Source organism: Takifugu flavidus, chromosome 14 (assembly GCF_003711565.1).
Source record: "Takifugu flavidus isolate HTHZ2018 chromosome 14, ASM371156v2, whole genome shotgun sequence".
Taxonomy (NCBI): Eukaryota; Metazoa; Chordata; class Actinopteri; order Tetraodontiformes; family Tetraodontidae; genus Takifugu; species Takifugu flavidus.
Genome location: NC_079533.1, coordinates 1,164,718 through 1,187,579, shown reverse-complemented (window position 1 = coordinate 1,187,579; position 22,862 = coordinate 1,164,718). Strand labels below are relative to the sequence as shown.

Sequence of the window (22,862 nt, the reverse complement as noted above, 5' to 3'; positions counted from 1 at the left end):
GATAATGCTTTTTTAAAGTTCTTTCACATATTTGAACATAAAGTATACTAAATTACATTTTTGGACAGGGTGAACTCGTGACGAGAAAAAGTCGTTGTGTGTTTCGCATGTAACGGTGCGTTTTGCGGCAGTCCGTGAACGCAGCACGGCGGTCTCGCCGGAGCGCCATCCTATCGCGAGAACAGCTGTCAGACGCGGCGCTAACAGGGAGCAACATGGCGGAAGGTACGGGCTGCGTTTTTCTCTTGTGGAACACCCGTTTTTACCGTAGATCGAATTACCTGCTGACTCGACACTAGTGTGTCCCGGGGCTTTATTTAACGGCGTATTCGCGAAGCAAAACCATTGAGTGAGATTTTGTAAAAAGGCGATGCGACATTTGTCTTGACACAATCGACTTGTCCTGCCGCTAGCTGGCGGTGGTCTTGCTATCTCCGCTATCTCTGTCCACGATTTAGCGAAAACGGACTGAATTAAACGTTTGACAGCAGCGAATGTAGACAAATTCTGTGTCTGATGCAGTGAGGCTAAAGCAAGATTCACTGTATCAGTATCTTTCCACCCAGAACCGGTGCGACTGCAGCTCCAACACGTCTAATTTGGCTAATTTGTGTGGTGATTGGTGCAGTGAGACGGTCCAGGACAGGTGGACAAGTGTGCAGGGACACCTGGCGGGGCCAGCAGTGCCGAGGCCACCACCTGTGTTGGGCCTGAACAGAAGGGAAGGGCGGCTGTTGGCTGCTTCTTAGCAGAAGCTCCTCAGCGGCTCCGGATCTTCTAAGGAATCCTCCTTCCAGCCCAGCTGAGGTCTGTCTGTGGGCTCAGATGTTCCTTCAGCTGACCAGAAAAGACCAACGCTGTCAAAAATGATCGAAACTGACAACACAGTAGGCTTTCTAGTTTATGGTGCATTGCTTTCCACGGTCAAGGGTTGGATTGATAGGATAAATGATATAAAAGTGCGTGTACTGAGATGCATCAAGAAGGTGGAGGTGGAGACGGGCCCTGGCTGGAGGTGGAGAGGGGCCCCTGGCAGCCCGGCTGGAGGTGGCCCCCACCGCAGCAGCCTTCCCAGGTGGGGCCGGTCAGCTGGTCTCCCCCACATGACCGTTGGCTGTGCCAATAACGTTTACGAGGAGGACAAAGTAACGTGCCTGCTCAGCATTCCCTCTAAACCGCTCTAAAACTTTACTGGTTTAGAGGAAGGAAATGGGCCCCGGCGAGTCTTGTGTCGCAACAGTGAAGGAGATGTGCAGAAAGTGTGTTTCTCTCTAAAGATCGCCGTCTAAAGACGCACATTTGCATCGGGATGAGCAGAAATACTCTCCTAAAACAGTCAAATCCAGTCTGTTTGCTTGGCGTCGTCTCTAAATAGGGATGGGTTTTGTACTGAACAGTTGTTTTCATTGTGTGTCGCGTGTGACCCCACTTTTATCTGCTCGACCTTGGTGTGGGACAGAGGAGGTGGCCAAGCTGCAGAAGCATCTGGCCCTGCTCCGGCAGGAGTACGTGAAGATGCAGCAGAAGCTGGCGGACACAGAGCGGCGCTGCGCCATGCTGGCGGCCCAGAACCCCGGCCAGACCTCGCCCACCTCCGCAGCAGCCAGCACCTTCATCAGCCGCCTCCTGGACATTGTGGCGGACCTTTACCTGCAGGAGCAGTACAGGTGAGGACCCGGTCACGGAGGCCTTGCGCTTCAACGTGCCGAGTCTGTGTGTTTGCTGGGGCTTTGTTCTCACGATCCGTGCTGATTTGACAGTGATCTGGCCGTGAAGGTGGCAGGAAAGACGCTCGGGGCCCATAAGTTTGTGTTGGCTGCTCGCAGTGACGCCTGGAGTCTGGCTAACCTGGCCTCCACCACAGAACTGGACCTCTCAGGTGAGCCGGGACACCTTCACTGGACCCGAACAATGAAAACTCAAACATTTAGATGTTGTTAATATCATTTGCTCACCGCTTATCTCTTCTGAACTGCCTCCTAGACTGCAAACCTGAGGTTGCCATGGCAATGTTGCGTTGGGTATATACCGATGAGCTGGAGCTCACCGAGGACGACGCCTTTCTTATTGACCTGATGAAGCTGGCCAACCGCTTCCACCTCCAGGTGCTCCGAGAGAGGTCAGTTCCTCCAGCCACGTGCTGCCGCCGGTCACCGGGCGACGCCTCCTAACCGCTGTAACGTGCCACAGGTGTGAGAAAGGTGTGATGTCCTCAGTGAACGTCAGGAACTGCATTCGCTTCTACCAAACGGCGGAGGAGCTGAACGCCGGCACCCTGATGAACTACTGCGGGGAGATCATTGCCAGCCACTGGGTGAGGGCCTCCTCCACCACCCACCCACCACCCACCTGCTGCGCTTTCCTCTGGTTATTCCGCTCACTCCTGCAGATCAGATTTAGAGTTTAATCCAGGTTTTATCATACATTTGCAAAGGCCAAAGGTTCGACATTTTTGAAGTGATTTTTATGACTTTAGTGTAGAAAATAACCTGACAATCAGCAAGTTCAGATCTGTACTTTTACCTTTAAGGCAAAGTTCACCAGCCAGTCTTCTGGGGTCTGAGGCTTCTTCCTGCATGAGGAAGGACGCCCTTCTCTCCACCCTTGATTTGCTACTTTGATGACTGTTTCATGCTCTTGTACCAGGATGACCTGAGGAAAGAAGACTTCAGCTCCATGAGCGCGCAGCTTTTGTACAAGATGATCAAATCCAAAACAGAGTATCCTCTTCACAAAGCCATTAAAGTGGAGCGGGAAGATGTGGTCTTTCTCTACCTGATTGAGATGGACTCGCAGGTCAGCCCTGCCAGTAAAGCCTGGCGTCCTTCATCATTTACCTTGTGCACCATAGAATAGACGGATAAATATACGTCTGTAAACACCCAATCTACGTTTTAGCTCCCTGCCAAGCTGAATGAGCTGGACAACAATGGTGACCTGGCATTAGACCTCGCACTGTCACGCAAATTAGAGAGCATTGCTACCACGCTGGTTAATAACAAGGCTGATGTGGACATGGTGGACCAGAGTGGGTGGAGCCTCCTGCATAAGGCCATCCAAAGAGGTGAGTAGGGCTTTAATTGGCGTCGATTCCAGCGGGACGATTGTCTCTCAAGAGCTGCTGTCGTGCTTTTCTCTTCTAGGGGATGAATTTGCATCCGTCTTCCTCATCGGCCACTCTGCTCAGGTGAACGCCGCCACCGTGGGAGCAGTAGAAACCCCTCTCCACCTGGTCTGCTCATTCAGCCCCAAGAAGCACTCTGCAGAGGTGATGGGTGGAATGGCTCGTATAGCGGAGGCGCTGCTCAAGACCGGAGCCAACGCTAACATGCAGAACAGCAAGGGCAGGTAGGCTGGCAGGCCACGGTCTCCGTGCTCTGGCCACCACCGCGCTAACGCTGATGTTTGTCACGTCTAGAACTCCGCTGCACGAAGCCGTGGCCTCTGGGAACGAGCCTGTCTTCAACCAGCTGCTGCAGTGCAAACAGTAGGCCCGGTTCTGCCCGTGATGGACTCTGTAAGGTGTCCCGGTCTCCCAGTAACGCTGGAAATGTCTCCCCGTTGATAGACTTGACCTGGAGCTGAAGGACCACGAGGGCAGCACGGCTCTGTGGCTGGCCCTGCAGTACATCACCCTGGCCTCGGACGCATCGGTCAACCCGTTCGAGGACGACGCTCCGGTGGTGAACGGCACCTCCTTTAAGGAGAACAGCTTTGCAGCGCAGCTCATCCAGCGGGGGAGCAACGCAGACGCTCCGGATTCTGCCACAGGTGCCGGCGTTGTTCCATTCGCTGCGGTTCTTTACCTCCTGACTCCTCTGTAATGCTCATCGGCGTGCTGTCGGGCCCCTGCAGGGTACTGTCTCATGCAGAGAGCAGCTCTGGCCGGCAGCGAGGCCGCCGCCCTCTTCCTGGCTACTCACGGAGCAAAGGTCAACCACGTCAACAAATGGGTATGTTTGAACATGCGCGGATCACGAGCAGTATTGATCTGGAGAGTTGGTCTGGACCTTACTGGGACCGCAGATGCCCATGACTCTGGTTTCTGAGGTGGTCCTGATGGAGTATTGCCCGTATTCAGGGGGAGAGCCCTCTTCACACTGCCTGTCGCTGTGGCCTGGCGGGCCTGACAGCGGAGCTGCTTCAGCAGGGGGCCAATCCGAACCTGCAGACGCAGAAGCCCCTCCCCGAGGACGCCAGTGGCGTTGCCATGCAGTCCCCCCTCCACATGGCCATTGCTCACAACCACCCAGACGTGGTCTCTGTCATCCTGGAGCAGAAAGGTCAGCCTCTCTCCATGTTCCATGTACGCATTGTGCAGCTTTGTGAACTACAGCTCCTCACCGTTTCCTCCGTGGACGTGTTGCAGCCAACGCTCTTCATGCCACCAACAACTTCCAGATCATTCCAGACTTCAGTCTGAAAGATTCCCTGGACCAGACGGTGCTGGGCTTGGCCCTCTGGACAGGTAAGCCACTCCGCCCCCTCAGGAAGACCCTGCAGGTGCGTGTTGCGTCACAAACCCGTGTGTTTTGTCTGCTAGGTATGCACACCATAGCGGCTCAGCTGCTGGGCTCAGGGGCATCTATTAATGACACCATGTCCAGTGGCCAAACTCTGCTCCACATGGCGATCCAAAGACAAGACAGCAAGAGCGCCCTCTTCCTTCTAGAGCACCAGGCAGACATTAACATCAGGTACATTTCTATATTAGCCTGATTTGCTTTCATGCTCCCGTATAATGTGGATGTCTTTGTCTTTCAGGACCCAGGAGGGTGAAACGGCGCTGCAGCTGGCCATCAGTCACCAGTTACCGCTGGTGGTTGATGCCATTTGCACGAGAGGAGCTGATATGTCTGTGGTGAATGACAGCGGGGACCCTCCTTTGTGGCTGGCGCTGGCCAGTAACCTGGAAGATATCGCGTCCACCCTGGTGAGCAAAGCATCCGCGGCCGTGCCGGTTCAGCTGAAGCTGCGGCTCTAACCTCCGCCACGGGTCTGCTCGCCACAGGTCCGCCACGGCTGTGATGTCACGTGCTGGAGCACGGGGCCCTCGGGCTGCCAGCAGACCCTCCTGCACAGAGCCATCGACGAGAACAACGAGGTCTCTGCTTGTTTCCTCATCCGCAGGTCAGCTTGTGTCTGATAGCAAATTGTGCTCTTCTCACCAGGGTGGTGAGGCTAATGTTGCTAGTGTGTGTGTGTGTAGTGGCTGTGACCTCAACAGCTGCAGACGCCCAGGCCCCAACGGAGAAGGAGACGAGGAAGCCCGAGATGGACAAACGCCTCTCCACCTGGCGAGCAGCTGGGGGTTGGAGGAGGTGGTGCAGTGCCTTCTAGAATTCGCTGCCAACGTGAACGCACAGGTCAGACCTGTTTCGTGCTCCGTTACACTGTGGAGCTGTCGGGGAGGTTCTATTTGGAGGCCACAGAAGCTGTGGAGCCGGTGCTGCCTCTGGAGCATCGTCCGTCTGCCACTGGAGCTGTGGCTCACGTGCACGACGCGTGCGAGCTGGAGTCGGACCCACGGGTTTCTTTCTTTCTTAGCGTTCTCTCCTTGTCTCGTGCCAGGATGCTGAAGGCAGAGCGCCCATCCACGTTGCCATCAGCAACCAGCACAGCGTCATCATCCAGCTCCTCATTTCCCACCCGGACATCCGTCTCAACGTCCGCGACCGCCAGGGAATGACCCCCTTCGCCTGCGCCATGACGCACAAGAACAACAAGGCGGCCGAGGCCATCATCAAGAGGGAGCCTGGCGCCGCTGAACAGGTTCTGCTCAACGGCTCCGTCCTCTCGGATCAAAAGCTTCCGTCGGCCCTGGACTCAAACTCTGTTTGCGCACAGGTGGACAACAAGGGCCGTAATTTCCTCCACGTGGCCGTGCAGAATTCGGACATCGAGAGCGTGCTGTTCCTCATCAGCGTCCAGGCCAACGTCAACTCCAGGGTTCAGGACGCAGCCAAGCTCAGCCCGCTCCACCTGGCCGTTCAAGCCGGATCCGAAATCATCGTCCGCAACCTGGTACCGGCCTCGCCTCTCCCCGTTTTTCCTGGCGTCTCTGTTGGAACTGAAGTGTTGTGTTTGGCCCGCAGCTGCTGGCCGGAGCCAGAATCAACGAGCTGACCAAACATCGGCAGACCGCGCTGCATCTGGCCGCCCAGCAGGACCTGGCCACCATCTGCTCCGTGCTGCTGGAGAACGGGGTCGACTTTGCCGCCGAGGACGAGAACGGGAACAACGGTAAGGGGGGGACGCCGCCCGCGGGGGCCCCGGGGACGCCACCTCACCCTTGTCTCTCCTCTTGTCTCAGCTCTGCATCTGGCCGTCATGCAGGGGCGCCTCAACAACGTCCGAGCCCTCCTCACCGAGTCCAACATCGACGCCGAGGCCTTCAACCTCAGGTACACGCCCGTCCTCTCTGTGGTCTAGACCCCGCCGGCGTCCAGCGGGACAGGTGCGGCACCGCCCACAGTACCAGAACAGTCGTCTTCATGTTGCTCCCGTGTCCTGTGTGTCCAGGGGCCACTCGCCGATGCACGTGCTCGGCCACTACGGGAAGGAGAACGCTGCTGCCATTTTCGAGCTGTTCCTGGAGTGCATGCCCGAGTATCCTCTGGACAAGCCCGATAACGAAGGCAACACGGGTGCCCGTCCTCTCCATTACCCTCGTTGTTACTGGTGTTATTACCATGGTGTTATTACCACGGTGTTGACTCTGAGCCCCGCTCTCTTCCCCAGTCCTGCTCCTGGCCTACATGAAAGGGAACGCCAACCTGTGCCGCGCCATCGTGAGGGCGGGGGCTCGGCTGGGCGTCACTAATAATCAGGGCATCAATATTTTCAACTACCAAGTGGCAACAAAACAGTTGCTCTTTCGCCTTTTAGGTAATTTCTCCCGTATTGTTGTTGTTATTGTTGTTGTTGGGGGGGTGAGATCGTCGGGGTCTGCTCCGTCCTCTCGCCTCAGCTTTTCCCAGGATCCTGGGGTGATCTGAGCAGCTGATCCCACTCCCGGAGCGCCGGGAGGCCTGGTGTGACCTTTGCCCGGTGGACCCCTGAAGCTGTAACATTGTGGTGTCTTCTCCTCCACTCAGACATGTTGTCCAAAGAGCCCCCGTGGTGCGATGGCTCCAACTGCTACGAATGTACTGCCAAGTTTGGCGTTACGACCAGGAAGCATCACTGGTGCGTAGCTGTGTTCTGTTCTGTTCTGCTCCCCCCCCCCCCCTCCACTAATAACTCTTGTCTTTACCCGCAGCCGCCACTGTGGGCGCCTGCTGTGCCACAAGTGCTCTATCAAGGAGATCCCCATCATCAAGTTTGACCTGAACAAGCCGGTGAGGGTGTGCGACATCTGTTTCGATGTGCTGACTCTGGGCGGGGTGTCGTAATGTGGCCGCCTGGGGAGCCCCCCCCCCCCCCACCCTGTGACATCAGACAGGCCCACCAGGCGGATGGACACGATCCCCAGAGATCCCTGAACCGTAATGGATCACCGCATTTATACTATTGTAGTCCATGAACTCTCACCAAGGTTCTAGCAGAACGTTTCAAGTAGAAGCTCCCATTTCCTTCTGTTGTTATCAGGTATCTTCTAGCTGCAGGTGTCCGTGGGCGTGGACCTGCACGTTAACGTTACGCTTCATATGACGGGACTTTCAGAAGCTTTTGGGGGTGGGGGGGGGGGGGGGCTGAGCTGACCAGACCAGAATGAGTGAGTGTCGATCAAGAGAAAAGCCGTCATGCTGTCATCTTTGACTCTTCTGGAGACCAGAGGAGCGTGAAGGGAATGAATCAAGTTTTAGAGGAGCCCTTTGATCTCTTTACTGCCGCAGTTGGAATTCCTCATCATGGAAGTTGTCGAGAATATGGTCCATATCTTCACAGGTGCCACCGATGTGTCATTTGTAACGTTGCATCTTGGGAAACCTAATCGAGCCTTTGTGTTTGGGCTGGAAAGGGATTTCAAGCTTCTCCCACGCGTTCTCCTCAGTTACCCACACCTCCAGAATGCCCGCACCTCCTTTCATTTGTAGCCTTTTCTAAATGCTATTTGGCCGCCCACGAACAATAATTGCATTCCGTCTGTAGTTGTGAGCGTCACCTCCCCCCACAACGTTGCCTGGGGCCAGGGCTGCTCACGTGTAACCTTTCGAGTTCATTTGCACTTTAGTGACATCGGGAGGCATTTGGGGATGACCGAGGAGGCGCTGGAGTCGCGGGGCCCGGAGCCCGGCCCCCCCCATGGGGCCCGCCCCCCCCATGGGGCCTGGCCCCCCCGGGTCCCGGCCCTCCCCGCCAGTATTGTTGAAGTGTACAGATAAATGTGATATTTTTGACCACTACAACTGTTTTGTACTTTAATGCAGTTTGTGCGTGTCACCGTGACAAACCTAAACCTTGCCTCGCTAATCTTTTATGCACATTGTTTAATCTTTTATGCACAATTCTCTGGATCTGTATACTCAGATATCTAGCCCGTCCTCCCAGCGTATCCTTTTTAATGAAAGGGAGGACACCTTTACATAAAGGCCATCCAAAACCAAACGGCTCCACTTTGTTTTGTCGGCGTCGACTCAAGTGTGTAACACTGATGGATCCACTGGATCTACGGAGGGACGATCCCAGACCGGTCGCTTCCATCACAGCAGACCTTTTCATCCCAGAAATGCTGTTTGTTTTTAGGTGTGTGTGTGATTATTCCTGCAGTAAAATGGTCAGGATGCGGTTTAGAACCTACAACTAAAGAGGGTGACAGTTTAAAGGGGCAGAAAATGGTCGCCGTGTTTTCCTGTGACGTTTCAGCCTGGTCTCCTCCCTTCACGTTGGTGGGACTGGTTCCGTCAGGCTGTTTTTGCCCCAGTTGCTGCTCGTTTATGGATTTTTTGGGGGGTTTCAGTTTTCCGTTCATGTCAGGACGTCCGTCTTGCCACCATTTCATGAAGCACCAACGGCGTTTCTGCTCCTGCTGATAGCAACAGATCTTAGAGGACAGAAGACCACAAAATGGGTTCTTGCAACCATATCAAGATTTAGAGGAGGTGGCGCAGTCCAATGAGAGAAAAGAAGCAACGGTGGAAGCAGAAAGAACTGTATGAGGTCACGTTTATTACAGCTGACTCATTTATTGGGACATGCAGAAGGGCAACGCTGTTAATAATACACACACGCTATATGTGGAATAAAACCTCGTCACAAAGTCCACAGCTCATGTCTCGTTTCTGGAACTCGACCGTCGTTTTTGATCACAAATCTCGACTTCTGGGCCATTCTTTTTACGTAATTCAGCAGAACGCGTGAGCGAAAAGCCATCGCTCGCGGTTCCGCCGGCCCCGGAGCTCGTTCCTCCTCAGCCTGCCAGTGTTTCATCTCGTAGGTTCTTAAATAATTCCAAAGTGCAAAACAACTGAAGTCACTGCAGGAACTGGTGCGCTGTATCTTTTAAAGGTTCCCAGTCCCTCGGGAATAGTGGTCAGATCCAAACCCGGGCGCTAAATTCCCTACACAGTGAAGGTTTGACGGGTGGCGGCGTGAGCGGCGCCGCTCTGATCTACGGTTAGTGAGTAAGAGATCACAACCAGGGTGACCCAGCGTTAAAACATTCATTACAAATAAAAACGGAATCAGAAGCCAGTCATTCTTATAAAGGTAAAGAAAACAGTGCAATCAACGGCAGACGTTTCCCTCTGACGTGGCGGTCGTGCACATGATCACATGGTACAGCAGCGTTTTGGGTGTCCTTGATCCTCCTGGAGTTTGGCTTCGGCTCAGGATGAGACTCAACTATTGGTCCTAGCGAGTCCCGGAGGCTCCAGCCGTCTGGGACCACATGCCTGCACATCCAACACAGCTTTAGTATATGATTTTGACCCACCCCACCTCCCCCATTGCCCAGCAGAGGTCGCTAAGGAGTCGCCGTGGCCGCTGCTCTGTCTGCACCTCCCAGCTCTCCGGGTCGCCGCTACGACACCTGTTCCACCGGCCTCATCTGCACGTCTCCGATCTGCGGGACACAGGGGACATCAGCCCGCTGGCCACGTTTACAGCAGCGGTGCTGAGCGACGGAGGGCTACCTGCACGTGAGGGGGGGCGCTTAAGACGAACGTGACGGCGCTGGCTACGTCTTCGGCCTTCAAACACTGCGGGAGGAAGAGAAGAGGGTTGGGCCACTTTCTGCGTCTGAGCTAGCGCTGCCCGTCGGCTCGCGTGCGCTCTTACTTTCATGCTCTCGTACACTGCGGCCGCTTTCTCCGGGTCGCTGTTGTGGTGCCGGAACGCGAACTCGGTCTCCACTATTCCGGGAGAGATGCACTGCAAAAGAGCGGAAGCGTTCCCGCCGTTAGGCTTCCCGTGGATCCGCCCGCAACGGCCCCCGGGTGGCCTCCAGCTTACCGTGGCCCTGATGTGCGTGTTGGCTTCCCGGAGCTCCTGCCGGATCCCCTCGGTCAGAGCCGTCACCGCGTATTTGGTGGCGCAGTAGAAATGCTCATCAGCGCTCGGGACCATCCGGTGGCCCCCCATGCTGAAGCACAGAGGACACATCACAGAGGAGACATCGGTGAGACGAGGGGGACTAAGGAGCCTGAAGGGTCTCGTATCACCGGCCTTACACCATGAGACTTGTGCTCAAGACCAGTTATCGACAAAGGTTCCAAAGTCCAAAAGGGGCCCTTTGGGATTCACATGGCTTGACGCCATGTCCTCATGTCTAAGACTCACGTCCTCATGTCTGTTACCTGTTAATATTGATGATGTGTCCATCGTCCACATTCCGCTCCTTCATTGATTTGTACGCCTCCCGTGTGCAGATGGACAGGGCCAGGACGTTGACCTGCAGGGGGAGAGGGGACAGATCACCAAGAGGGTCCGTGGCGTGGCGTTAAAGGACGCACGTGAAAGAGGACGCGGGGGTCCACCGGGTCAGTGGGTCGGACCGTCTGGACCTGCTCGTCCACAGCTGCTCCAGCAGACAGAAGGTCAACGCTGAAGAAGGGACCAGATCGGAGGAGTGACCAAACAAGGTCAGCGGACAGATTAAACGGGCTAAAAATACACCGCTACACACATTCACACGGGCTGCCATGACAACAGATGGACCAACGCTGTGAATGTGGGAGTCTGGGGACAGAAGCTTCGGGGGGGGGGGCGTTAGCCGCGGAGAGCTAAGCGAGTCACGATGTCCCAACAAGAGGAATAGTCTCATTAATGAAACTGTGCCGCGGCCAAGCTGCGTTCAGAGCCAATAAATCAGCGCCAGAGAGGGTGTGGGTGTGTGTGTGTGTGTGTGTGTGTGTGTGTGAGTGAGAGAGAGTGAACAATGCTGCGTTCCTCCTCCCACTGCTTTTCAATTTGCATACAGCCACATATTCCAATATTCATCCAACCGTGACGGCATCGTCTGTCGGAGTTTTGAGATTTGGGAAACGACCCCATAACCTTTGTACTGAAGATCTGACTCCTTAAAGGTGGATCCCTCTCCTGCCCCAGCCAAACAAGAGGGTTCATCTACATTATTAAAGTTTAGAGCTCCTCACATTTGCAGGCAGCATATTTACCTTGGCCTACGCTAGTGTGTGTGTGTGTGTGTGTGTGTGTGTGTGTGTGTGTGTGTCACTGACGTCGATCATGTTCTTCCAGCCCTCGGTCTTCCCGCTCAGCAGGGGCTCGCTGTGGGCCAGCCCAGCGTTGTTGATGCACACGTCCACGCCCTGCTGCATGGTCTTGATGGCGGAGAACATGGACAGGATCTCCTCCTCGTTGGACAGGTCGCACTTGTACGGGATCAGCGTGCCGCTGTAGCCGGCGCTCTGACATTCCGCCGCCAGTTTCTGCACAGAGAGCCGACATGGTTAAAGAGTGGGACTGGACGGGCCGCCTGCAGCAGCACCGGCAACATCCCATAATGACCCCCCTGCTCACCCAGGAGAGACAGAAACCATAAAAGCAGTTCAACCCTCAGAGTTTGTTTCTGATGAAACCTGATCAGGCAACAAGCAGCAGAACTAGAGCAGGACCGGAGCAGGACCGGAGCAGGACCGGAGCAGAACCGGAGCAGGACCGGAGCAGGACCGGAGCAGAACCGGAGCAGGACCGGAGCAGGACCGGAGCAGGACCGGAGCAGGACCGGAGCAGGACCGGAGCAGGACCGGCAACACAATCCACTAGTTTGCTTCAGGAACACAGGAAGCCTGAACTCCACAAGGGTCAGAACTCAGAACCTGTCCCATCATCCAGTCCAGTCTGGGTCTGATTCAGTGTCCTGCTGAGTTGGACGTGACTGTTTTAATCAGCTGGACGTGGATTTAGAACTGGACCCCTGAATTACCTCCAAGTCCAGGGGGAGTCCAACAGGCCTGGAGCCTGACCTCCAGAGACGGTACCATCTGACCCCCGTGAGCACGTTTGAGCACCAGCTGACAGATTCTCCGCACCAGCAGGGAGATCCACTGGGGACCGACAAGGCTGCTGGTAGAGGACCGAGTGGGTCACGATAAAGCCGGAGAGAAAAGGCTGCAGTCAGTCTGGCACCAGCACCAGCACCGCTGCTGGACCACCCCAGTGCTCCTCCTGGACACGCCTACAGCAAAGAGGCACAGCACCAGACCGGCCCAGCAGCACCAGACCGGCCCAGCAGCACCAGACCGGCCCAGCAGCACCAGACCGGCCCAGCAGCACCATGTGATCACTGTGATCTGCAGTCACAGTGGATCCCTGCAGGACTAAGAGTGAGAATGAGGAACCTCCAGAGGGGCTTCTGCACCAGCCTGGAACATGTGGCCTGTGGTGAAGGTCTTCGTGATCCTCATCACCCCCTTCATGTGCAGCTGAGGCTGGAGACAGATCAAACTAGGAGACGTGAAGGTGCTGCGGGCAGGAGATGCTCCCAGTGGATCGATAGCACCAAGCAGCAGCATCAGCAGCAGAGAGCATCCTGAAATGGGATTCAGCTCCGCTTCCTGCTGGAGGTTCCTCATTACAGAGCGTTTGTCCAGTGATCACATCAAGTCCTCAGGAGGGAGGAAATGAAGGAGGTGAGGAAGCCAGGAAGGGAGACGGACAGACCGATCCAGGTCCAGAGAGCACAGCTCCCAGGGAGATGGATTTATCATGTAGCGTGGCTAGCTCCAGGTTGAACCCCTGAACCCAAAGAAACAGTTCTGGCTGAACCAACCAGGATTCAGGTTTAGAGAAGGAGTCCAAAACTCCATAAGAACCAGGGCAGGAACACAGCGGCTCCTTCAGATCAGCCTCCCGCCGCATTAACCGAGGAAGAGCTAATAAAAATAGACGCCTGAGCTTGTAATCATGCCGGGTCAAAGGCGCCAGCAGGTTGTGTAACGAGATGAGGAGAGTTGTGTCATTATCTCCTCCTCACTGGAGCTGCCATCAAAGGTCTCAAGGTCCACCAGGGTGGTTTTATAGCCCCGGCGTCAGGATGCTCCTCAACGCCGGACGGTGAGAGCTGAACTGACCTCACTGACCGGAGGATCGCCCACCAGCGCTGCTTCTCAGTGTCCGTCCACCCAGCCACGCCCCAGCCACGCCCCAGCCACGCCCCAGCCACGCCCCAGCCACGGCCCAGCCACGGCCCAGCCACGGCCCAGCCAAGACCCAGCAGAACCAGAGGCCACGACCCAGCCACGCCCCAGCCACGGCCCAGCCACGACCCAGCCACGCCCCAGCCACGCCCCAGCCACGCCCCAGCAGAACCAGAGGCCACGACCCAGCCACGACCCAGCAGAACCAGAGGCCACGCTCATCTTCTCATGCTAATAAACGAGTGGCTCCTGCTAACAGAGGAACCCGCTGATTCCCCTCACACGTTGACACGAGCGTCACATGATAAACTGCTTCTGCGGCTCTCGTGTTTGTAGTTGAAACACGGCGAAGCTTCCTTCCTCTCCACCAGCGTGCTTCACCTGCTGCCCCCATCCTGTGGCAGCCAGACCAGACGGGGGCATTAGCATGCTAAGCTGGTGCTAACTGGAGCCCGGGGCAACGAAAACAGAGGCGGTGAAGAGCTTTCCCAGCGAGCCAGACGATCCCGGGCCTCTTTAGCTTCTGAGTGGCTATAAAAAGTCCCCGTATCAAACCAACGGCCAGCAACGACCCTAATCTGGCTGCTGCCACAGCTCAAGAGCTCCAATTAGCATTCTTCTACTCCTCCTTCCCATTTCTGGACCCCTGAACCCGTTGAACTGTCCTTTTGTTTGCCGCGCCGGCTCTTCTTTACGCTGCTCCCTGCGTGCTGGCCTGGTAGATTTGCACCTTCAGCCCATGGTTCTCCGGGCCTCCTCGTAGCGGCACGTCAGCCGGGCCGGCCAGGAACCGGCCTGCCCAGCCAGGAACCGGCCCGCCCAGCGCACCCTCTGGGAGGACAACGTGGATGCCAGTAAAGCGGACACCTTGAAACCCGATCGCACAAACAGGACGGCTGAGTGCTGGTGCCAGGAGATCACATGACGGGGCGAGCCGTCGGGAATCCACAGCTCTGATGCAAACAGGGCATCTCAAGCTGGAAGCAACGTTCCATCGTGGCTAATGTGACCAGAAGAAGCCCTGCTTTCAGGAAATGACTGGACGTTACAGGGAAGCAGGAAATGAAAGAGTTCTCCTGACGGTGCGAGATACTGATAGGGTGGAGAAGGGTGAGAGGAGGGTGGTGAGAGAAGGGTGAGAGGGAGACTGGAGAGACGGAGACTGGTGAGAGACTGGTGAGAGGGTGGTGAGAGGGTGGTGAGAGAGGGGGGTGAGAGGGGGAGGGTGGTGGGGGAGAGGGTGTGAGAGGGTGGGTGAGAGACTGGTGAGAGGGTGGTGAGAGACTGGTGAGAGGGTGGTGAGAGACTGGTGAGAGGGTGGTGAGAGACTGGTGAGAGGGTGGTGAGAGACTGGTGAGAGGGTGGTGAGAGGGTGGTGAGAGGGTGGTGAGAGACTGGTGAGAGGGTGGGAGAGGAGAGACTGGTGAGAGGGTGGGTGAGAGACTGGTGAGAGACTGGTGATAGGGTGGGTGAGAGACTGGTGAGAGGGTGGTGAGAGACTGGTGAGAGGGGGGTGAGAGGGTGGTGAGAGACTGGTGAGAGGGTGGCGAGAGACTGGTGAGAGGGTGGGTGAGAGACTGGTGAGAGGGTGGGTGAGAGACTGGTGAGAGACTGGTGAGAGGGTGGGTGAGAGACTGGTGAGAGACTGGTGAGAGGGCGGTGAGAGACTGGTGAGAGACTGGTGAGAGGGTGGTGAGAGACTGGTGATAGGGTGGGTGAGAGACTGGTGACAGGGTGGGCGAGAGACTGGTGAGAGACTGGCGAGAGACTGGTGAGAGACTGGTGAGAGGGTGAGAGACTGGTGAGAGGGTGGTGAGAGACTGGCGAGAGGGTGGTGAGAGGGTGGCGATAGGGTGGGCGAGAGACTGGCGAGAGACTGGCGAGAGACTGGCGAGAGACTGGCGAGGTGGAGACTGGCGATAGGGGTGGGTGAGAGACTGGCGAGAGACTGGTGAGAGACTGGTGGAGGGTGGGTGATAGGGTGAGAGACTGGTGATAGGGCGAGAGACTGGTGAGAGACTGGTGAGAGACTGGTGAGAGACTGGTGATAGGGTGAGAGACTGGCAGAGACTGGTGATATGAGACCTGGTGAGAGACTGGTGATAGGGTGAGAGACTGTTGATAGGGTGAGAGACTGGTGAGAGCTGGTGATAGGGTGAGAGACTGGTGATAGGGTGGGTGAGAGACTGGTGTAGGGTGGGTGAACAGGGTGAGAGACTGGTGATAGGGTGGGTGACAGGGTGAGACTGTTGATAGGTGGAGGGAGAGACTGGTGATAGGGTGGGTGACAGGGTGAGAGACTGGTGACAGGGTGGTGAGAGACTGGTGACAGGGTGAGAGACTGGTGAGAGACTGGTGACAGGGTGGTGAGAGACTGGTGAGAGGGTGGGTGAGAGGGTGGGTGAGAGACTGGTGACAGGGTGAGGACTGTGTGACAGGGTGGGTGAGAGACTGGTGAGAGGGTGGTGAGAGGGTGAGAGACTGGTGACAGGGTGAGAGACTGGTGCAGGGTGGGTGAGAGACTGGTGAGAGGTGGGTGACAGGTGAGAGACTGGTGATAAGGTGAGAGACTGGTGACAGGGTGTGACAGGGTAGAGACTGGTGACAGGTGAGAGACTGGGTGAGAGACTGGGACACACTTCCAGTCAGCGGTGGGACTGTGGGGGCTGAAACCGCCCCTATTTCATGGACCCTCATGTGTTGGGCATCAGTTCTGAGAGGGTTCCTGGTTATCGAGGCGAGGCTGCTTCCCTATAGGGGCACAATCCCTGGGAACGCCGCAGCTTAGTGGAAAAACCTGCAGCGAGTGGAAAAGCTCCGTGCACAGCTAAAACAAAAGGCTGGCAGGTAGCTGGATGAGGAAGCCCACATGGGAACGGCAACGGTGAGGCGGCGGCCCAGCCGGCAAATCCAAGCTCCAGGACTCTTTAAGGCCCAACAGAAGGTCCCGCGAGGAGGTGGTGGAACCTAAAGCAAAGGTCTCCCAGCATCAGTTAGAACAATAACAGAGCAGCAGCATCTGACAGCAGATCATCATCTGCTGGTCCAAACGTGGCGTCTTTAGACGTCTGGCTTTAATCCAGGAGCCTTTGGATGAGGTGCAGCCTCTCCAAACAAGACAGGAGGGGTCCAGTGGTCCTGGGTGGACCCCAGCGTCTCCAGGAGGCAGCGTTTAACCACAACACTGGACACGTTTGTCTTCCCTCAGAGCGCTTCTTTCAGAGCAGTAAATGAGATGCTGCTGCCGCTGCCTCCTGGATGTGGCCCCTCCATTCCTGCACAGAGTCCTTAGTGACCACACGTCCCCGTCCCCCCCCCCCAAACCCTGTAGCCTGACACTACAAACAGCCCTGCAGCCACAACTCTGCCAGCCTCATTTAGCAAAGAGAATCTCTGTGACTGAACCCGTTTAATGTGGCCGTGCACGTCGGGGTGGGCCCGGGTCCAGGGCGACGTCTCTGCGTCTTCAGAGGGGAACAATCGCCCTGTGATGGGCACTTGGATCCCTCAGCAGCAGCGTGGCAGGTCTGGCAGCAGGCAGCAGGAGCCCAGTTTAGACGGAGCACAATGCCGGCTTTGTCCCGCCCGCCCGCCCGCACACAGACAACTCTCTGAGGTCCCGATCAAACCGGCCACACCGACAGGACAGAGCGGCAGACGTGTCGCTCGGCAGGCGGGGCCCAAGCCGGCGCCCCCCAGCCCGGGGCACAGTCGGCCCTCTAACGCCGACGGACACCGGCATTGTAGAAAAGCATCACAAAAGCTTGGAGATGCCGTCTGATCGTCTTCGGCCGCAGAAGGACAGAAAACAAGATAACAAGCTAGGTTAACTATTGACAGCCCATGTGACCAAAGTATGAATGGGAGGTTAGCTGTTGCGCAACACACTCACGGTCTGCATGTATGGGCACGGGTGTGTGTGTGTGTGTGTGTAGTCAAGGTGGGGAAACAGCTGCTTGTAAACCAAAAAAATCCAACACAGAGGAATGCAGTTTTAAATCAAAGCTAAGCAAAGGCCAGGAACCTTTTAAACGTCTGTGGCAGCCACGTCGTGGGCCAAAGGCAGCGTCATCGATGCCTCTTTGCTGTTTCTAAATCCAAATAAATCCATTTCTGGCAAAAGTACTCCTGCGCTCTCCTGTTACGGGCGCCCATAAATGAGCCAGGCATCGGGCTGGTGGATTCAACCGGTCCAAACGCGGCAGCAGCAGAAGACCTGGACTCCTCCGGGGGGGGGGGGGGGCAGCAGGCGGGTCAGAGCGGGCCGGGGGGGCAGGTGTGAAGTGAGCGGAGCGAGGATTAATAATTGGCTGACAGGATAAGCAAGGTGAGGTGGCTTATGGTCAGACAAGAGTCAGCAGGGAGGAGCGCCGCTCCCCCCCCCCCCCCCCCCCCCCACACACACACACACAGCATGAATACGTCTAAAGTCTCCAGGTAAACGCCCGTGCACGGTGCACGGCTTCTGTCCTGACCCCCCCCCCCCTTAGCTGCCGTTTGATTACTAGCCTTTATTATTGTGAGCTGAACCCCTGACGTGTGTGGTCTTAATCCATATCAGAAATGACTGAATGAAATCTAAACTGATGTACAAGGCTTGGATTAGTCCAGAGGTGCTTATATAACATGGATTTGTTCTTCTGGAGTGACATTTGTGGTGAAATCCTATTGGTGGAGACGCTACCGAGGCTGAAGGCTGATAAGAGGAGACTTTTTATACATTTAGTGCCCCATAAAAGAGGACACTCCCAGACCTGGTGCGACCATTTCATGTGCATCAAGGGGGCATTTGTGCCCCCTGAGAAGGATCTAAGGTGTCACCAAAGGTGTCACCCTTAACCCGGCCTCTCTGCATTTTAATCTTTCATTGTGGAGTCGACACATGCACAGCCGAGCATTGTTGGCTAAATAAAAACCCCAACTAGTTGATTTGAATTAAAGCCCCTGTTTTAATTTGCACCGATTCACGGCTCCGTGGATGTTGAACTGCTACATTAGGTGACAGCAGGAGCTCCTCCGGGCTCGAATGGGCGCCCTCGCATCGCCTTTTGGCTCTTTCTTCTAACATTCCATGTACAAATGAGTCAGGTGGCTGCTGGGGCTGAAGGTCTTGGGTGAACTTGCACAGCTAGTTAGCTAGCAGTTAGGCTTAGTTAGCTACTTTGTTTTGCCTCCATACAGCTAGCCTCGCTCCGGCTTCACCCACCAGCTTTTGTCGCATTCAGTCCAATTGCTCACCTCGATTTTGTCCACATTCCTGGCGCAGCCGACGACCCTCATGCCTTGCTGGACCAGTGCCCGGGCCACCGCCGCTCCGATCCCCACCGAGGCTCCGGTCACCAGGGCCACTCTGCCTTTCCACCGATCCATCTCCCTCCGTCTGCCTGTGCGCACCTCACCAGCAGCGGCTCTCGGGTTCGGCTTCTCTCCGCTCGGTTCAGGGGACCGTTCGGTGGTTTCGGCTTCAGTCGGAGGGCTGCGGCAGCCTGCAGAAGCGAGCACCTTCCAGGAGAGCAGCGGATGTGATGCTTGAGCTCGGATCCATGGACCCTGGAGGAGAAGCGAGGCTCTGGAGCGACTCCTCGCTGCACATCACCTCCCACTCGGGCGCTGTCCGCGGGCCAATGTCGCCGCCTGCCGGACACAACTAGAACAGCCTGTTACGTCTTTCGGTTAATTACATCACGACACGTGACTGTGACGAGCTCGTGCGGCTCGAGCTTGGCGGCGCGAAAATGGCGCGCATTTTATAGAAAGATTTCAGTCCTTTCTTTCATTAAAAACAGAAATCCCGCGTTGAACTGCCTGCGGGATGTCGTGTTTGCTGATCTCTGAAGCAGCTGATCGCAATCAAGAAAACTGTTGGCAAATTATTAACAGTGAAGGTGCACAAACACACCTCTCACCTTTGAGGGACATTTCCTTGTGCACATAATTTTCTTCTTTGCGTCATACTGCCCATCTGTCTGCAGATTTTCTTAATGGATGGTTTATTTTTCATCTAAATCTCTTCTTGGGCTCGTTCTCATCTATTTGTGTTCCTACATGTGTAGACTTCAGCCCAGTCTAAAGGACCTGGAGAGGTTCATTGGGCATTGGACCATAGTTTTTTACCGAAACAGTTTAAATCTATGGGGTGTAAATGTAAATGATAGCTGCGTTTGTTCTGCTGTGGTATGCAGGGCAGGAACAGCGCCCTGGAGGCAGGTCGCTCTTGGAAAAGAGATTTTGATCTCAGTGAGTCTTTTAACTGCTTAACTAGAGGACTGAAGACTAATGACGAAATGGCTGGTCGTCTCTTCCCTGCTGACTCAGCACAAATCCAGGCGTGTCTTATAGAAACCAGTCTGTCACCAGCTTCTCCACAGCAGGCAACAAACTGGTTTCCTACTGGTTTTCATACACGGATACAAAACACAAACATGATCTTTTAAAAGTATACAGGTGTGTCACTCGTCTTTGGACCCAAAGAAAATATATGAAGGGGTTTAACCAGATCGGAAATGCTGGACTGAAGAAACGGATCCTTTGATATGAAAACAAAGATTTTGGGGCCTCAGACGGAGAATTCAGGGTATTTTCCACTGACTCGGGTCCTGGACCTGGAGGAGCCCACAAAGGCTGAGGTTCTCCTGACGGCCTGCAGGTGGCAGGGGAGATCAAGGGCCTGCTCTGATCGTTATCCTCTGAAATGCTGCCCCCCCCCCCCCCCCCCCCCACACACACACACACTAACCTCAGACTGATGTAATAACTGGAAATGAGTGTATGTGGAAATAAGTGGACAGTTTCACCTTATGAAACATCGAGGTTCATCCTACGTGGACATAAATACCAATAAAGGCCTTTATTATATAACCAGGGTATCCAGTTACATGAGTGTGTGTGGAGAAGGAACCTAAATGTCTCTCGTTGGACAGTCCGGCCCGAGGGATCACCAAATGAGGCGGTGGATTATGGATTATGATTCCGGGTGGATCTGGGTGACGGGATACGGGATGAACTACCGGTCAGGAGGGATCGACTCGCTGGGAAGCTGAAGGCCTTTCAGGTCCCGCTGGACAAGTCCTGACAGTGGGATCAGGTCCAGGCCCGACCCGTTGGGGGGACGCCGGCGGACTTCAGGTCACTTTAGGCCCTTGGCACAACTTTAAAAAATAGAATCTAAAGTAAAAATCCTAAATATAAGCCAACCTGCTTTACCGATTTTGTCCCACATCCTCAGTATTTCTACACCACCCACATTTGTCTCCAGCCCTTCAAAAATAACAGCAACAAAGTAGTTTCACCAGAATTTGACAGTAATTCTGCAAAGATGGAAAACGTGTATCACAGAGCAAGTGGTGAAGATGTAAATGAGCAGGACACACAGTGAACACACGCTGCTGCAGCTCAGTGTGTCCACCACGGAGTTGGTCAACCCTGTCAGGACGTTCGCCACCAAGAAAAACAACAACTGGTTCCTGTTGACGGCTTGAACCAGGCAGTGTTCTGCTTCGTCGCACGTTTTGCCCGAAGCCCCCAAGCTCCACGAGGACGGAAGAGGCCCACAGTCGGAGGTCCACGCGGAAAACAGCAGGACGCCATCAGCCACAGCGAGGCAGCTGATGAAAAGCAAGGACTGAGCGACGGTCCATATGCAGAAAGGTAGGTTGGCTAAGCGGCGAGAGACTGGCTCCAGGAGGTTCTGGCAGAGGCACAGCGCCACATATAGAACTAGACTTCCAAGCAAGAGCTTAACAATGACGGGGAGCCACTGTCCAACGCGGGATCTTGGCTGCATCAAGAAGAGCCCCACCTGGACTCCAGCCATGTAAATGGCTACGTAGCCTAATACCGAGAAGACGCCCTCCCTGTTGGCGTGAATAAAGCTGCTCTGTCTGTCAGTGCTGTGGAACAGGAAGTCCTTCAGTCCTGGGTATTCCAGAGCCAGCTGATAGGATCCACTGATCAGAACGGCGAAGGCCCACGACCACCCGGCTGGGAACACAGCAAACACCAGAGAAGCAGCAACTCTGACCGTGGCTAAAGTGAAAAAGAAATTCCAGTGGAGGCCGTATTCCGTCACGTGCTCCGGGTAGCCGGTCATCTTGATGCTGGCCAGCCTGAGGATTCCGAGCGCCACCAGCGGCCAGACGGACACCAGCTGCTTCGTCAGGTTGGACCCAGGGTCGTCCCTCCTTCGGGCCTCTGGACAGACAAGAGCGTTGACGAAAACATACGCTCCAACGCCAAAGTCCATGACGCCAGTGCCGTAGGTTTCTGTTTTGGCATATCTTCTGGGGAAAACAGGAAAGTCCACAGCAAGAATGCTGATGGCTGTAATCACATTCACAAACACTCGGGAGAGCGTCACAAAGGGAACCTGCCGGAACTTAACGTGGCTTTGGAGGAAGGCGCCGAGCGCGTTGGGTCGGCGCCGAGCGCAAGGACTGCTGTTGACGTAGCAACACAACCCAGCGGACACGGCCACCAGGCCCACGGTGACATGGAGGAGGACGCTGCTCAGAACGGTGCTGGCCAGGACAATCGGAAGCGTCAGCACAGAAAAGTCCAGAAGCAGGTGGGAAATCTTTGGATGCGGAAACACGAGTGTCCCTTTAGCCCGATAGTACAGGATCAGAATCAGTCCTCTCAGCAGGTAGCATAACGGGCCAATGAGGGAGCCCAGGGCCACTTCCTGGAGAGTGGTCCCATTCAGATTACTCACAAACGCCTCCTTCAAATCCCACTGAGACATGACCTGCGGGAAAACCAGACAAGGTGTTACCCGATTATTCCAACACACGAGCATGATGGTGATGGATAAGAGCGTCCATTCTCTCTCACTCTGTTTCATCTGCTCCGAAACAGCGTCTAACTGAATGATTCTATGCCATCATCGTTCAAATCGACAATACAAATGCACGTTTTTAATCTTGCTAAACACTGTCGCCACTATGGACTCACCGAGGCTGCTGCTAACCTTTAATGTATCATCCACAACCTGCTCCCATTTGAAACAGTGAATGTCCGATTCGCTACGATTATGTTTCGAAATCCAGACCAAATGTAAAGATTGTTTTACGGATTAGTGCTGCAGCCCAACATGTTGCGTCCAACGTGTTTACTTCCTTATTCCCAGACATGCTGCGTTCAATAGTATCGGATTTTCTACACTTTACTAAAAATACGTGGGAGTCATCGGTAGAAAACAAGTAAAATTAAAATAGTTCATTCACCAAAAATGCTGTAAAATACATACTAAGTGTACGATGGTGTTTTTAGCAGACAACAGATTAGTGTCGTGAAACCGCGCGTGCGCTGTTACAGCAAACGCAG

The 22,862-nt window shown here is 55.1% G+C and overlaps 3 protein-coding genes across 6 annotated transcripts; 1 reads left to right on the top strand and 2 right to left on the bottom strand.

The window, feature by feature from the left end:
* The first annotated feature begins 106 nt into the window (after positions 1-106).
* On the top strand, positions 107-8,550 carry ankfy1 (ankyrin repeat and FYVE domain containing 1). 2 transcript variants are annotated; one of them, XM_057055203.1, is made up of 25 exons: positions 108-225; positions 1,460-1,667; positions 1,761-1,879; positions 1,984-2,119; positions 2,191-2,314; positions 2,647-2,796; positions 2,899-3,064; positions 3,144-3,348; positions 3,419-3,487; positions 3,569-3,771; positions 3,856-3,953; positions 4,082-4,283; positions 4,370-4,468; positions 4,544-4,697; positions 4,765-4,933; positions 5,012-5,130; positions 5,210-5,366; positions 5,572-5,772; positions 5,848-6,024; positions 6,096-6,243; positions 6,314-6,404; positions 6,523-6,647; positions 6,742-6,888; positions 7,098-7,188; positions 7,262-8,550. In XM_057055203.1, the coding sequence occupies exons 1-25, from the start codon at positions 216-218 to the stop codon at positions 7,392-7,394; spliced, it is 3,501 nt and encodes a 1,166-aa protein (XP_056911183.1). In that variant the 5' UTR covers positions 108-215; the 3' UTR covers positions 7,395-8,550. The 2 variants fall into 2 exon arrangements, with proteins under 2 accessions (XP_056911182.1, XP_056911183.1); XM_057055202.1 differs by having other exon boundaries at positions 107-225; positions 4,370-4,697.
* Positions 8,551-9,091: 541 nt separating this feature from the next.
* On the bottom strand, positions 9,092-19,182 carry dhrs11a (dehydrogenase/reductase 11a). Of its 2 annotated transcripts, XM_057055210.1 has the most exons (8): positions 18,780-19,182; positions 11,622-11,831; positions 10,740-10,834; positions 10,396-10,525; positions 10,222-10,314; positions 10,077-10,142; positions 9,943-10,006; positions 9,092-9,836 (listed from the first exon to the last, which is right to left on the bottom strand). In XM_057055210.1, exons 1-7 carry the CDS (start codon positions 18,909-18,911, stop codon positions 9,965-9,967), a joined length of 768 nt encoding a protein of 255 aa, XP_056911190.1. In that variant the 5' UTR covers positions 18,912-19,182; the 3' UTR covers positions 9,092-9,836; positions 9,943-9,964. The 2 variants fall into 2 exon arrangements, with proteins under 2 accessions (XP_056911190.1, XP_056911189.1); XM_057055209.1 differs by having other exon boundaries at positions 9,092-10,006; positions 18,780-19,180.
* A 1,181-nt stretch (positions 19,183-20,363) lies between these two features.
* Positions 20,364-22,767, bottom strand: pigw (phosphatidylinositol glycan anchor biosynthesis, class W). 2 transcript variants are annotated; one of them, XM_057055207.1, is made up of 2 exons: positions 22,491-22,767; positions 20,364-22,284 (listed from the first exon to the last, which is right to left on the bottom strand). In XM_057055207.1, the coding sequence occupies exon 2, from the start codon at positions 22,279-22,281 to the stop codon at positions 20,827-20,829; it is 1,455 nt and encodes a 484-aa protein (XP_056911187.1). In that variant the 5' UTR covers positions 22,282-22,284; positions 22,491-22,767; the 3' UTR covers positions 20,364-20,826. The 2 variants fall into 2 exon arrangements, with proteins under 2 accessions (XP_056911187.1, XP_056911188.1); XM_057055208.1 differs by having other exon boundaries at positions 22,507-22,767.
* Positions 22,768-22,862: the final 95 nt, after the last annotated feature.

Excerpts from the sequence above, each read along its gene's own strand:
- ankfy1 (XM_057055202.1), top strand. Across the intron at positions 2,315-2,646 it reads AGATCATTGCCAGCCACTGG|GATGACCTGAGGAAAGAAGA; the intron begins GTGAGGGCCTCC and ends CTCTTGTACCAG. Across the intron at positions 5,773-5,847 it reads AGCCTGGCGCCGCTGAACAG|GTGGACAACAAGGGCCGTAA; the intron begins GTTCTGCTCAAC and ends GTTTGCGCACAG.
- dhrs11a (XM_057055210.1), bottom strand. The coding sequence starts at position 18,911 with ATGGATCGGTGGAAAGGCAGAGTGGCCCTGGTGACCGGAGCCTCGGTG. Across the intron at positions 10,835-11,621 it reads GCTGGAAGAACATGATCGAC|GTCAACGTCCTGGCCCTGTC; the intron begins GTCAGTGACACA and ends CTCCCCCTGCAG. Across the intron at positions 10,526-10,739 it reads CACATCATCAATATTAACAG|CATGGGGGGCCACCGGATGG; the intron begins GTAACAGACATG and ends TCTGTGCTTCAG.
- pigw (XM_057055207.1), bottom strand. The coding sequence starts at position 22,281 with ATGTCTCAGTGGGATTTGAAGGAGGCGTTTGTGAGTAATCTGAATGGG.